The sequence below is a fragment of the Erpetoichthys calabaricus genome, chromosome 1 (genome assembly GCF_900747795.2).
Source record: "Erpetoichthys calabaricus chromosome 1, fErpCal1.3, whole genome shotgun sequence".
Classification (NCBI taxonomy): domain Eukaryota; kingdom Metazoa; phylum Chordata; class Cladistia; order Polypteriformes; family Polypteridae; genus Erpetoichthys; species Erpetoichthys calabaricus.
Genome location: NC_041394.2, coordinates 154,730,285 through 154,745,202, shown reverse-complemented (window position 1 = coordinate 154,745,202; position 14,918 = coordinate 154,730,285). Strand labels below are relative to the sequence as shown.

Here is a 14,918-nt window from a genome sequence, read left to right as displayed (position 1 = left end):
AGGATAACTGATATCTTACTTACTTAAGTATACTACTTTGTTATCATTTTATCAGACTACTAATTCTAGATGACCCTGCTCTGGGGGCTTTGTTTTCAAATGCATTTCCAGCAGGTTTGCTTTGTGTTCAGGAATTGCTTTTCAAGGAACTGTTTTCTGACTTTGCAGACTTATTAAGAGCTCCCCATATAAATAGTTGCCTGTTTTGAGTAAACAGACACAGGTGCACATATACATGGAGGCCTGCAGAGATGCTGCAGGGACATCAGTGACATTATTCAATCAGACACTAACAGTATTACTAAACACTAATAAAATGAATATGGTCACTAAAGGCCTACATATAAAGGCTGATGGGATTTTTCTCTTATTGTCCTCTTCTCTTTCACTGACTACAGTACCTGCTAGACACACAGAATAACATATTCATAGAGAATCACATGCAATAAGCAGTTGAGATCTCAGTTTCAGATTTAAAGTCCACCCCTTTTATTTTGTAAAATAATTCTGCTACAGATTTCAATGAGTAAGGACTTTCACAGTGTTCAAGGAGTCCTTTCATTCTGGGATGTTGTTCCTTCTATATCTATCTTCAAACAATGCTAATTTATCACAAAACACTTTGCATTCAGTTTCTGGAGTAGTTTATTTTTTTATTTTTTTTATTGGTGGCGGTTGTCAATTGTTCTACTTCTTTGATGCAAGTTGTAAATATTTCCTTAATGTCTTCCAGGTGAGCCCCAAGTACTTTAATTCTCAATTTCACTCATATTTTCCTGTATATTTCTGTCCATGTCTGCTGGATTTTCTTTTAACTTTATGTAACAGTTACTGCTTAAATGTATGTCTTGATCCTTAATATCCTGGTTCGGTGTATCTATTCTGCTGTGTGTTATCTTTATTTCAATGTGTGGTCCCTTTATATCCTTCTGTATCTTCACCTTGAGTGTGGTCATTAATACCTTGAACTTGGACAACATGTTGTCTTCTCATTGCACAGAAGTATGAGTTACGTATCCAGAAAGACCCATAAAGGGTGTTGGTAGTGGTTGACAGCAGAGATGACAAGTCCCTGCCCGGTTCGGATATGCTGCTGGAAAGTGGCAACTTTTCATATGCTCTCTCACTCTGTTTTTCGTTCCCCTATTCACTGTGGCTTGGAGTGGATGCTGCCTCGTGAGGTCCACCTGTCTCCTTAAGCACACTCTGTATTGTGAAGATGAACTTGACACTGGCTTGGATTGTGGCAGATCTTTAGCTGCTTTTTCCTTCAACTTAAGGTCTTTCTCTCTCTTTGGTTTCTTCCTCATGTTTTTAATATACTTTTAAGCAATTCCTCTTGGGTTAATGAAATACAGGATATCTCAAATAGATTAAAAAAAGGTAAAATAAACACAGCAGCCAGTGGAGTACCATGTCCATCTCTCACAATGGATGACACCATTAGAGATACATTTTTTGTGAAAAATGATCTTTACTGCCAAATAGCAGTCTCATATAGAGTAAGAATAATTTGTTAGTAAAGTAGTATGAGCCGTCTTGCAATTAGTGCAGAGCTCTGCTGTACAGATATACCTACATGGTGTCTGTGACAGGGCAGCTCTTTCTAATTGATTCCAGAGCCACTCACTTGGCCAGTGATGGGAGAAATTTTTTCATTCCCACTTCAGAATTCCCTTTTCTCGAGGTCCACCCTGAGGCTTGCAAGCCTTTTAAGCCAACATAAACAGAAAAACATTCTTCCTTGGAAAAAAAATATGTAATAATAATAGTAATTAATAAAGTGAGTGGGCACAAATGTTATATGTGTGTCAAAAGCCTAAGAGGCGTGTAACTTGAACCTCCCTCCCTTGATCCCTCTCGTACATGCTGCATATATATCTGTGCACCCATACACCCCTATATATTAAAGTAATGTAAGCTATTAATATAGTCTGTTTCTAGTAGTTCAACTGTTTCAAACATTTTTTTTTTTTATACAAAAAAGTCAAATTACATTGCTTTTTCTAAGCAGAATGTATATGATTAATCTAAATAGTATTTTGTTTGGCGCTGGTGAAGTACCTCTGTCAGAGTTCCTTATATTCGTAGCAACCTGTTTGAAAGATCTCATAGGCACAGCCCAGTTTAGCCCTGCCAGTTAATCTGCACATTTTTGCACTGCAAGAGGACAGCAAAAAAACTCCATATTGAAGGAACCCAATTTAAGTATCAAATTAGAGGTGCACGTCTAGTCGAAATGCTGTGTGTAAATTGTGCTTTTGAGTAACATTTTTGGTGGTTACACAGTTGTGTTTTTGTCTCATTGTCTACTGTTTCCTTTCCTTTCTTTATTTACCAGAATATTTTTAAGGTTTCACTTTTCCTTGGGCGAAACAGTGGTTAATAAATTTCCTGCATTATCATGTCAATCTGAATTGGCCTGCATTTTGTTTTTTACATTTTAAACGAAATATATTTTCGGTTAGTACCATTTTTAATTATGTTCTTATTTGACAACATTTTAGAACCCAGTTTTAATTGTACTTTAAATATGGCTGCTTTCATTTTATTGTGAGGAAGGGAAAATTGGGAACTGACATCTGTTTCTGCTTAGTTATGCCAGAAAAATGAAAACGTTCTGAAGGACTGACTTACATCAGGTTTGTTTCAAGTAAATAAAGAAAAGGAACGCATTTAAAATGAGTCAAGTAAAAATGGCCTATTATTTGCATCACCTATGTGTAGTTTTAAGGAGACTGGATTAAAGAATGACTTTTTTATTTGTATTATCACTGGGTAAGCTGTGATCCAGATGCAAGGCTTCTGTGTCTTATACAGGATAGAACTTTTTTTGCCTGCTGTCCTATGTTAGAGAAACTCTTACATTTCTAGGATACACCAAAAAACAAAGAAAAGTATCTGCTTGTGGTAAGAGAGAAGTTGGGAGTCTATGGAGATTACTTCCTACATTTCCATGCTGGCCTTTTACTCACAGAGACCTTAATTACGCTGATTACATTTGGATTTACACAGTTTCACCTCAGAATGTTCCCTTTATTATGCCTAGAAAACAGACCTATCCAGTTGAGCTGGGTGACTTATACTAAAAGCATAATATCTTTTTTATTTATAATGGAATTATTCAAAACTGCAAATCTGGTTATTTGAAAAGTAGATAGTGCCCTCTTTTTTAGCATATTTAATATACTGTTTTTGGCTCAAATGTAAATAAACATTGTGATAAAGTTTGGTTTCTGTGATGCTTGAACCACTTCAGTGTTGTTTATTTCCAAATGAACAGGGTCTTGGGATGATTAAAGGATTTGTCTGCCACTTCAGTAGCCAAGGCTTGTCTTATATTGACAAATACGACAAAACAAAAGTCAGTATATTCTGTTCACAGTCAGAGAAATTCAATCTCATCGTCTTACTTAGTCTTCAACTTGACTGCTGATTTGGTCTGTAGTCCAACAGGATGGATCTGACCTAACCAGATCCAGAATGTGAAAATGAGATACTGCAATGAAAATCCTTTTCTCAGGGATAGAAAATTGGTTACAGGAGATCTACAAAATGTTGTTTTTTTGGTTTTTTTTCCCCCTCACGTGGTTAACAGGAATATGCTTTCTGGTAACTTTAAGATTTTGATGCCAGAATTTAAGAATTGACTGTTTAATCAATATGGGCCATTCCACAGACTTAGCATTGCCATCTTTTGATCATCTCTCTCTCACCCATGAACATGCACACATCCTCTGTACGATTTCTTGAGATGCCTCTGCCCCTTTGGATGGTATCTCTGTCTCAGGTCTGCCACTGCTAAAGTGAGATTGAGATCCCTTAGGCTGCATTAACTAAAACTGTCTTACATGGGACAACAACTAAGTTTATTATGTCTGTCAGCTTTGTATTTTACTTTATTTTGTTCACTACAGAAAAAGTATTAGACTCACATACTTTATTAAATACATTGCACCTGCATGCTAAATAATACAAAAAATGTGTTTATATAAAAAAAAAAAAAATGTATACTAAAAAGACCTTCAATAGAATTTCTGCATGGCTGCTGTCATAGCTTGTACATGGCTGACTAGTCAATCACGCAGGTGCACCAGTCTCAGACCTCTATATTTTTAGTTGTCTTGGCATCCATCATACTATCTGGAAGCTGCTTTTCAGACTAGAGAGTTCAGGGTTCATATGGAGTATTTAAAACACTAAACAATAGGAACTGTATATCATGTAAAATGCACCTCATGAATGCTGCACAGATAAAACATTGGATGTCCATTTTTCTCCTCTTGAATCCTGAGCTTTTAGTTGATTGTATACTTTTTTCTGAGAGACATCATTTCTGTGCCATTACTAAGCTGATTTTTGTAAGGTTGTGAACGTTTGTGCTGTGTGGCAGGGTGTACAATGCACCTGAGTGAATATGCCTTTTGTTTCATTGCACATTGTGACCTCTCTCACTTTATATTTAAATATAATTTCTGAAGTTTGTGTTTTCACTCCTCTGCAGAATTCTAAGATGGCTTACTCAAAAGGTCAAGGACATTAGTTTGAATCTGTATCTAATTTTACCCTCAAGAATATTAGTTGTTACTATTGGCCTTGAAATAAGAAAAATAGGCATGACAACTTTTAAAAAAGAAATAAGATGCTCAGCCAAGCTGTACTGGTTTCTAAAACACTGGAGCTACATACGTAATCAATGTGCAATCACAGCAGAAGACTGGTTTAAGGTTCTGTTATAAAAATAAATGCAAATGACAACTGAAACTTTACAGCAACAAGATGAATGTAAATCATCTTCAATTTGTTTTTCTTTTTTGTTTTGCGGACAGAGAACAGAGCTGGAAATGTGCAAATAGTTTATGGATAGTTGCTACGCATTCACTCACCTTTTTGCGGATTCTCTGTATGACCTTAGAAAATTGATTTAATTTGTGTTGATGCCTAGTCAAAGTGCATTATCCATGTAACTTTATTTTATTGTAAAGTTAGACTTACATATGTTTCTGTTGCCATTTTAGATTTTTTATTTCCACATATCCATCAACCTAATGCAGGAGCTGATTACTTTCAGTACAAAAAGTTACTTTATTAATCTCAATGTATGAACAATAAATGCAACATTAAGTGATAATGTTATTCACAGAGAATAATTCACTTGAAACTTGAACCTGTCCATTTTTTCCTGTGCAGATCATCCCCCCACTTCTAGATCTCTACCAGAACCACAGTAAACTGAAGCTGTATATTGGACACCTGACCTCACTATGCCAGGACCGTGACCCCCAGATTCTTCAGGGACTGACCCCACCCACCTCTTATCATCATGAAAACAGAGCAGCTTGGGAGGAGGAGCTGCAGAAGATGGGTCTAGAACAGGTGAACCACCATATTAGGGAATATGTTACGAGCATTTTCTGTAGTGAGTGAGTGTAGCAATGCACAGAAGTTTGGGATGGTTGTGTATATTTACAAGTAATAATTTATACAGTTCAAGGAAAATTATATTTAAACAAATTAAATAAATTACGCAGTTTAGTATTTTGTAGCAGTAGATAACTACAAGAGTTCTTAAGTTCTCGGTGACATCAGAAATTGTGGAAAATTTGTTAATAAAGTTAGTGAAACATTAGCTGAAAAAATACAGCATTAACTTAATTCAAAAGAATTCATCCAGGCATGATATCTTACTAAACCCAAATCATAACTGCACACAAATGCATACTCCTGCACTAGGCAGAATAAACCATCAGGAACACATTTTTTCACTTTCTTGCTTACCCCCATTACTTTTTAAGCAGGAAAAACTTGACTAATCATGTGTTTGTGTCAGTCTGGAAGAATATGGATTTATTATTTGGATAATTTATTGCAAAATTAAGTTAAGCATTATAATAGTTCTAAATCCCACTTTTGATGTGAATGTTTGATTTGCAGCAGAAAAGTTATACAGCAGTATGTTTTTTCATTATATATAACATCCATGCAAATTTGGGCTTGTCTTGATGGCATGTTTTATGGAATGGAATTCTTTTTTGCATTTATCTGCAAGGGGTTGACGATTGCAAAGCTCTACATCCCCCACTTTTTCAGTGTGGTGTAGCTTCATTTCATTTATGTGCAATTTGTAGGTTGTTTTTTACTGGAACTACTTCAACAATATTATTGTTCAAGAAAGCTATGGATAAACCATCTGTTAAGCATAGTAAGAACATATTAAAATAGTAAAACATACTAATTAATAGGAAAACATAGTAAATGTAACAATAGTAAAACATGCTAATTAAAGTCAATCAAAAGTTTAAATTTCATAAAGTTTTTACATGTTAAAGTAAAGGCCATTTTTTCAGATAACTAAATACTATATAAATATATATATAGTGCTGAGGGTTAACAGGATGAGTGGATTAACTACTGATCACGTTTTTTTTGGTGAGTCATTCGGTCGGTCAGGTCAGCCTTGCATTATTACACTATATTAACTACATATTACATGTATTTGCTTAGCAGACACTTTTATCAAAAACGACTAAAAAAGTGGTCAACATAATGTATCTAAACATTATGCAAACTTATTTGGAAATTGGATGCTTCTTTATGTTGTGTGATTTTTGTCTGCTTTACAAAAAAAAATTACAAACTGGAAAACCAAGAACATGACGCAGTTACTTTTAAAAAATATAAGAGAATTTAAAATTAGAATCCTAGCAACTCATGAACTGTATTCAAAAACAATTGCTTTTTAATAAATAGTTTCTTGCAGATTTTGTTGCTTTGATTTTTTAGTTTCTTGCAGCACACACATACGTTTGCCTTAATTTTCCAGATAAGAAGGCAATAAACAGTGAGCTACAAAGGTAAACATTTTTGAAATAAAGCAAAACAAGCCCCTTGTATTCTTTTAATGGTTCTTTAATTTGATAAATACATTATGCAGAACTCTTAAGATGTTTCATTTTACACTCAGTGTAGTGTAGTGTAGAATGAAACAAAAACATTAAGTATTAAGTATTTCTGACCCCTAACATTAAAAAGGTGACTGGAAACTACTGAACAACAGAAACAACATGTACCGAATTGTCTTTTATCATTTGAATTTGTGTCCTCCGAACATCAAGCTAGAAAAATTTTTTACAATAATAAAAATGTGACATAATATAATCAGTAGATGGCACCAAAGTAAACATGAATGATGTTTTGCTTCCTTATTGTGTGTTTTTATTTTATTTAGCATTTAAGTAGCAAAAAATATGTGTACAACTTTGCAGACTCTGGTCTAACATTGTAAGGTCAACTGTCTTAGAATTTTTGTATAAAGGGTAGTGCCATGATGGAACTGGCAGACAAAAAGCAGAAGGCCAAAGAGGAGGTTCATGGATGAGGTGAGGGAGAACATGCCACTGTAGAGTCAGGACTAAAGGTTCAAGTAATGGCTGCACATACCACTGGAGAAACAAGTTGCAGTTTTAGGTATAGAGTGGTTGTATATTTCATGTTGGAACTGGTAGGTTGCTTAAGACTCCCAAGAGCTATGTCCTGATGAACTCACATAGAATGAGTGGGTTGCTCTTGATCCTGCGTGTCACATGCCACTCTGTATCAGTTAATGGGGAAAACTGGCTGTTTAGGAGTGGCTAACTTACAGAGTCTTCTACAACCAGCACCTATAATATTAAGGAAAGCACACACACACCTGGCATTTTATTTTTAATCATTTAAATGAGTGTGCAAATTAGTAATTCAATTGCAAAGTGCAAATTCAATTATTTTTGAGACACTTGGCAAAGTAATAATAATAATTCATTACATTTATATAGCACTTTTCTCAGTACATGTATATACAATGCACCAAGTTCTGTGAGTACAGAACAACAATAAGCACCACTGGATCTGTTCATTCCAGTTTGAGCACAGGGATAGCAAGGTCTTTATATTGAACATTTCAAATGGAAAATCAGAGTTAAATCTTTCAACATTGTTCCTTGACTAACTCTGAAGCTAATACAATCTCCTGCCTTGTTCATTAGCTGCTTTATTACATTGCATTGTCTCATTAATATAAAAAGAATGTCTATTGCTAATTTAATTATTCTCTCTATAGTAAGTAAAAAGTAAAGTGATGGTACAGTTTTAAGTGGCAGTTATACAGCCAGAAATGAATGGATTTCATATAGTCATATAGACTGTCAAAAGCCAAGATATGAAAAATAGCCACATTTCTTTCAAGTGCCATACTGTACATGTTAGACATAAGCAGTGCTCCGATAATGATGTGTGCTGCTCCTATGATATTAAGGGTGTCATTTGGCCATAGTATAACAAATAGCTAATGAACAGATATTGTTATTCTCTTTTACTAGGGGGCTCCGCCCCCTGCTCGCTTCGCTCGCCAACCCCTGGCGTTGGGACATGAGAAAGAGTCAGATGTATGAATTAGATATAGAATAGTGTGCAGCTTTGGATGATGCCCATAGAAATAACAAATAGAGTGTTTGTCATATATTAATGTTTTATTGGAATATTTCTTTGTATACAACATTAGTAGTAAAGATGGTGTCTTGTCCTTGAATGAGTCTTCCTTGGAATGGATTATTTATAATTTTAACTTTAACGTCAGATGAACGGCGAACACGTGAGAAGGCAACATAAAGTTGTCCATGTCCAAAAACGGGTTCAGAGAGGTAGATGCCAACCTTGTCCATGGTTTGTCCTTGTGATTTGTTGATGGTCATGGCAAATGCAGGTTTAATGGGGAACTGTCGGCGTTTCAATGTAAAAGGTAATTCTAGCTCAGAACTTGTAAGGTCAATTCTAGGAATGAGAACAGTATTGTTAGCATGTGATCCTGTAAGAACTGTCGCTTGAATAACATTGCGTGTCATGGTGTTGACGACTAACCGTGTGCCATTGCATAAACCCTGTTTTGTGTTAAGGTTTCTTAATAGCATGATTATTGTTCCGTTTTTAAGGGCAAGGTCGTGTTGTGGTAATCCGGCAGGGTTAATAGTGTTCAAATATTCTAAGGGGAAATTTATATGTTCATTGTCGTCATCAGAGTCAACTTTGTCTGAGCTTAGAAAGATATGTGTCTCTCCAGGAAGTAATGAAATGACTTGGTTATTAATGTGATTAACATTAATATTTTTTGGACATAATATAGTGCGTTGTGTTAACAGGGGTATTTGGTCTAATGTGATTGCTGTTCCAAATATCTCTTTTACTAAGTCGTCTGAGATAAAGGATTGTGGAATGGAAATAATATCTGGGTGAAGTCCATCTGTATTTGTGAGTGTACCATTTCCCAGTTGTATTAGCCAACTGTTATATTCTGGATCTGGACATCGCATGTTTTGTACCAACTGTATTGTTTTAAAGCAATGCCAATTGTCTGCGTATTTTAAGGTGGACTGAACAATAGCTGAGCGCATGGCATGTGGAACAATAGCTAAGCATTGTCTAAAATCTCCTCCTAATAAAAGAACTTTTCCTCCAAAGGGAATATTATTATTCATAAACGTTTGTAGAAGTTTATCAATGGTGTTGAGTAAGTGACTGGATGCCATTGTACATTCATCAATAATTATCAGTTTTGCAAGACGGATGTCTCGGGCATTGCTACTGTGAATGTTCATAGTGGATACTGATGTCTCTGTGATTGGGACCGGTATTTTGAATATTGAGTGACATGTACGACCATTTATTAACAGATTTGCTGCCACTCCGGAGGATCGCAGTCACTGTTAATATGTTTCCTTTTCTGCAGTTGAACGGTTAATAGTGCTTTATTGTAAGGAGATCCACCAATGCTGACACCTATGCTGTCTAGTGTGAAGGTGTTGACGTTCACTTTAGAATATGTGGCTTTGGGTGTCACTTCTTATGGATGTGTGTGTGTGTGTGTGTGTGTGTGTGTGGGTGGGGGGGGGGGGGGGTGAGGATTGTTGTTGCGCGAGCGTCTTCTTTCTTTTTGTGTTCCTGTGTCTTGTTTGAATCCCCCTCTTTGTGTGTGTCCCGTCCGTTGCTTGTAGGGTCTGTGGGGTGGGCTTCGCTCGCCAACCCCTGGTGTTGGGAATGACAAAGAGCGTGATGTATGAATGAGATATAGAATAGTGTGACGGTGTAGATGATGCAAATAGAAATCAAACAATAAAGTGTGTGGCACAGTGTAAAGGTTTATTTGAAAATTTCTTTGTACACGCCGTTTAAGTGTAAAAGGTAATTCCAGCTCAGAACTTGTAAGGTCATTTAAGATGGTTATTGTTGTGATCAGAGTCAAGTTTGTCAGAGCTTAGAAAGAGTTGTGTCTCTCCAGGAAGTTATGGAATGACTTGGGTATTTATGTTTTCCACATTAATATTTTTTGGACATAATATAGTGCGTTGTGTTAAAAGGGGCATTTGGTCTAATGAGATTGCTGTTCCAAATGTCTCTGTAACTAAGTCGTCGCAGATAAAGGCTTGAGGAATTGTAATAATATGTGGCTGAAGTCCTTCTGTATGGGTGAGTGTACCATCTCTCAGTTGTAATAAGCAATTGTTATGATCTGGTTCTGGACATCGTATCTTTTTTACTAACTGTATCTTTTGAAAGTAATGCCAATTGTCTGCGTATTTTAAGGTGCACTGAGCAATAGCTGAGTGCATGGCATCTGGAAGAATAGCTAATCACTGTCTAAAATCTCCTCCTCACAAAAGTACCTTTCCTCCAAATGGAATATTATTATTCATAAACGTTTGTAGAAGTTTATGAATGGTGTTGAGTAAGTGACTTCATGTCATTGAACATTCATCAATAAACAACATTTTTTCAAGACGGATGTCACGTGCAGTGCCACCGTTAATGTTCATAGTGGATACCGATTTGTAGGATCTAATGCAGTTGATAAAGATTTAACTTTCAGGTACATCGTCAGTTATAAGCTTCTGTAGATATTCAGTATATGAATGTAAAGAAGGCAGTCTAATTTGACCCTTTTGTCAACAACGTGTAAATGTATTACTTGTATTGCCAGTTGTTTCTTCAGGGAAGTGAACTGAATGACAATGATTGCAAATGACATTCATTAATCCGTATGAATTTTCCTGGTGTATGTTTTGCTTGTGCCGTTTGAGAGGCGCGTTGTTGCATGTGTAGTATTTGGGACGTGTTGTTTTGGAGCTGTAATCGATTTGCCTGTGCTGTGTGAGAAGCCCGTTGTAGCCTTCGCTGCCATTAACGTATGTCTGAGACGGGAGGTGTTTCGTTTTGAATCCGTGCCTGTTGCGATGCAACACTTTGATTGATAGATTGCGTAATGTGGATCTAGGATGTAGATTTGTGCATATTTGCGTTGTTGATTTGTTTCAGGGTGCACTGTTCCAATGCGATGCAGTATTTGTGCACATATGCGAAAGCAGTATGGTCCATTGGCTTTTGGTGGCCTGATATTATATATATCAAAAGCATATGCAAAAGCAAATGAACTATTGTAGGATCTAATGCAGTTCATAAAGTTTTTACTTTTAGGTACATCGTTAGTTAGAAGCTTTAGTTGAGCTTTGCGTTTTTGGAGTCGAGACATTTTTTCTTATGGATGTGTGGGGGGGATCGTTGTTGCGCGAGCGTTTTGTTTCTTTTTGTGTTCCTGTGTCTTGTTGAATCCCCCTCTTTGTGTGTGTCCCGTCCCTTGCTTGTAGGGTCTGTGGGGTGGTTTTGTGTTCTTTTTTTTGGTCTTCCATGGGCTTGTTGAATCCCCCTCTTGGTGTGTGTCCCGTCCCGTGCCTGTAGGGTGGCGGGGGTATGGTCGTGCCTTGCTATTGTGCGCTCGTCTGTTCTTTTTTTTTGGTGTGTTTAGTTTCGTGTGCAATGTGTTTCGTGCTTTCCCCTCGTTTGAGTGCTCTTTAATGTTTTTTTTCCTTATTTTGGTGCTTGTTGAGCCTCATTTTTGTGACTCCTTTCTGTATGTGCTCACTCCTGTTTTCTGTGCTCTTGTCGGACTCTTTTTGCGCCTGCGTCTCTCGTGGACCCTCATCCGCCTCTCTCGCCCTCTTTTGTCCGCCTTTCTCGGGTCCTCAGCCGACTCTCGCGGACTGTTTGTTGCGCCGGCGCAGTACGTCTTTTTGCAGCTACGGCCCATGGCCGGATGTGCCTGCGTCCATCATCCGGTTTAGCATTCTCGGTTAGTAATATGGATTTTAATCAGTTTCATATGACTTTGTTTTCTTGTATGTTTAAACAGATTTGTGTCCTTACTTACCAAATATGTTCATTTTTCAAGTCAAGACAGTTGCTGAATATTAATTTGTGTCTTGCTATTACGCACACACACTTCATAAAATAGCTTATACGTGTCATTTTTGAACAAAACACCAATATTATGATATTAGGCCATTTTAAAAGAAAACCAGCTATGCATGCTATTTGTGTGCTTGTCTTCCCCTACAATAACTTTCCTGGGAGTGGTTTCCTCTCAAAAAACAAAATCATAGGTTTTGATTTACGTCTGTATTTATCTGAGAACTTAAACAAGTGAATAGTAAACGTATGCTAGTGTCGAGAAAAACAATACCAGGAATATGACATAAAATCATTATTTCCAGATCCATTTGTTGTCACAAACATGCATCAGAAAAACCAATGGCATGTTTTCTTTTATGCAAACTCAAAAAGAATGTATTTGGTAAGTTTTTATGCTTTTATTTTTCATTACAGCCCCATAGGATTCATAGTAAAATGCCAGGACTGGCTATGTATTTTTTTTTAAATTATAGAAGACGCTTAAATTTAGAACACAAGTTCCTGTGGCAAATGAATATGTATTGTGTTTCTGAAGAAATAACTTAAACCTGAAAAATACCAATGTTATTCTTTAAGCTCAGGAAGCATTAATATCTTTCATACATTTACCTGAGCCAGTCTTTAGGTTATATAATTGAGAGACATACAGATAGGTGTAAAAGCATCCTTCTGTAAGCTGTACTTTCTCTATATAGAGGTAGAGCATACCAATGATTTCAGTTTAATTGTAGAAGTTTTATTCCATGTTTAAACTAAGCGCTCTAATTTAAGGGCACATATAGTGTATAATGTGTGAGCCTACCTTGTGCCAGTTATTTAGTGATTGCTTTTCTGGTGAAGATATATTTGGAGCTGTCATTCCTCTGGTGGTTTGTTGTCATGCGGTTATTTTTATGGTGAGCAGACAGGGCTTGAATCCCACAAAGTTGTCCCCATTCAAGACACACCAACACTGAGTATGACTGCCATAAAATGTACTTTTACTGAAGACAACCATTTCTGTCCTTTAACTAATCATAATTTATTTTAGAAATTGGACGATAAATATGGTGGAGTCTACTCTATGCTAAGGCTGCAAATCCAGTCACAGCCTAGGGCTGTCCTAAAACCATTCTGTCTTCATATCATACAGTATTTTCAACATTCTAGCTGTTCCATTAAATGTGCAATTAGTTTGGAAATGGAATGAACTGAAGTAGAAATGGTTTGATTTGTAAGATATATACAAAATTAAATTGTGGCCTATTTACATACTATATACTGTATGTAATATTCTACACACTTATGGAAAAGTATAGCCTTTCTAGTTTTAGTAAACTAAATCATAATGGAACACTACTTACATCATATCTTTTATGATCATACTACATTCATAGCAAATGAGGAAACTAAAACTGTTGTTACAAATGTCTCTGATATAGAGCATATAGAATTTTATGTTTAGCATTTTTAAGTCAAGGAAAAGAGCTTGCAAAATATTCCGTTTTCTACAATTTAAATACTGTGGTATTTTGTGTCAGTGAGTTTAAGTATTAAAGAATCTCTACTGTACATGTTGGCAGAGGAGAATGGACTTCCTATGGTCTTTTTCATTTTGTGCTTTGTCTGTTGAAATGTCTCTGTAGGCCACATGTTCTAGTTATGCCACCTTCTTCAGATTTTCTAGACAATTTTTTTTTTATTGAGTAGTATTGGTCGTAAGTCTTGATCTTTTTAGAGTGCCATTTAATAACAGGTGAACCACCATTGTTTAGTGAGTATTGTAATTACTACTGAAGTTTAGCGAAATAGTAATTACTATTTCAGCCCTGTACTTCAGTTACACAGTCCAAATTTCAGATACCCAGTCACATGCTCCTAATGTTTCAAACATGTAACAATATTTAAGCAAAAATACACATACAGTATTTCTGAAAAATCTTATGCACAACAGTGAATTGTGCTCAAATGAGCATGAGCTTTTTGAGTTGAAGACCTATCTATATCCCTTATTCATTGGCCAGGCGTCTGGTTTGTTTATTGGCTACCACTAAGCTTCACAAGCTGGACAACAGCAGTACTAGAGTCTTAGTCAACGGCAGATTGTATAACTGCATCCATCAACTGACCATTTTTGAATATCCAGGGTGATTCTACAAGCAAATATGAGGCATACTTTTTGCCTGATAATATTTTCACTCGCTTTTCTTTAGCTTTTAGTCCATAACTGTACACTTCTCTCACACCTCACTTTATAATGTTGATATTACATGAAGTGCCACCAAAACTAATGAATGACCTGTTTTTAGGCAGGACTCCTGAACAACTAATGTCTTTGGGTTGGTGGTGGTTAACCTCCTCAGCACTACCCTGAGCATGAATTGGACTCAGGGTTTTATGATATTATGGTTAACCTACGAGTCAAACTTGGGGTGAAATTTAGTGATCCGCTTTACAGTGTAAAGCCCGAATAATGCTCAGGACACTATTCTGTTGCCATCTAGTGGACGAAATAACATTATGCTGCAAAAAATCACTAACATTTCTAATCATTTTGCCACTGTAAGGTAACTCATCAATGTTTGTGAAAGGGGTGGAGACATCAACCAGAATACAATGGTGTGTAAACAAGACGCTATAAAACCAGTTTTAATACAAACTAAAAA

The 14,918-nt window shown here is 36.3% G+C and overlaps 1 protein-coding gene across 3 annotated transcripts in view; it reads left to right on the top strand.

Moving 5' to 3' along the window:
• Positions 1-14,918, top strand: part of LOC114642058 (ELKS/Rab6-interacting/CAST family member 1) — an 814,051-nt gene that overhangs the window by 777,861 nt on the left and 21,272 nt on the right. For 2 of the 3 annotated variants that reach the window (XM_051920296.1, XM_051920284.1), the window contains one exon: positions 5,191-5,376. In XM_051920296.1, the coding sequence (XP_051776256.1) occupies positions 5,191-5,376 (186 nt within the window). Of the gene's footprint in view, positions 1-5,190; positions 5,377-14,918 lie in introns of those variants that run through there. The other variant, XM_051920290.1, reaches the window with a different exon arrangement.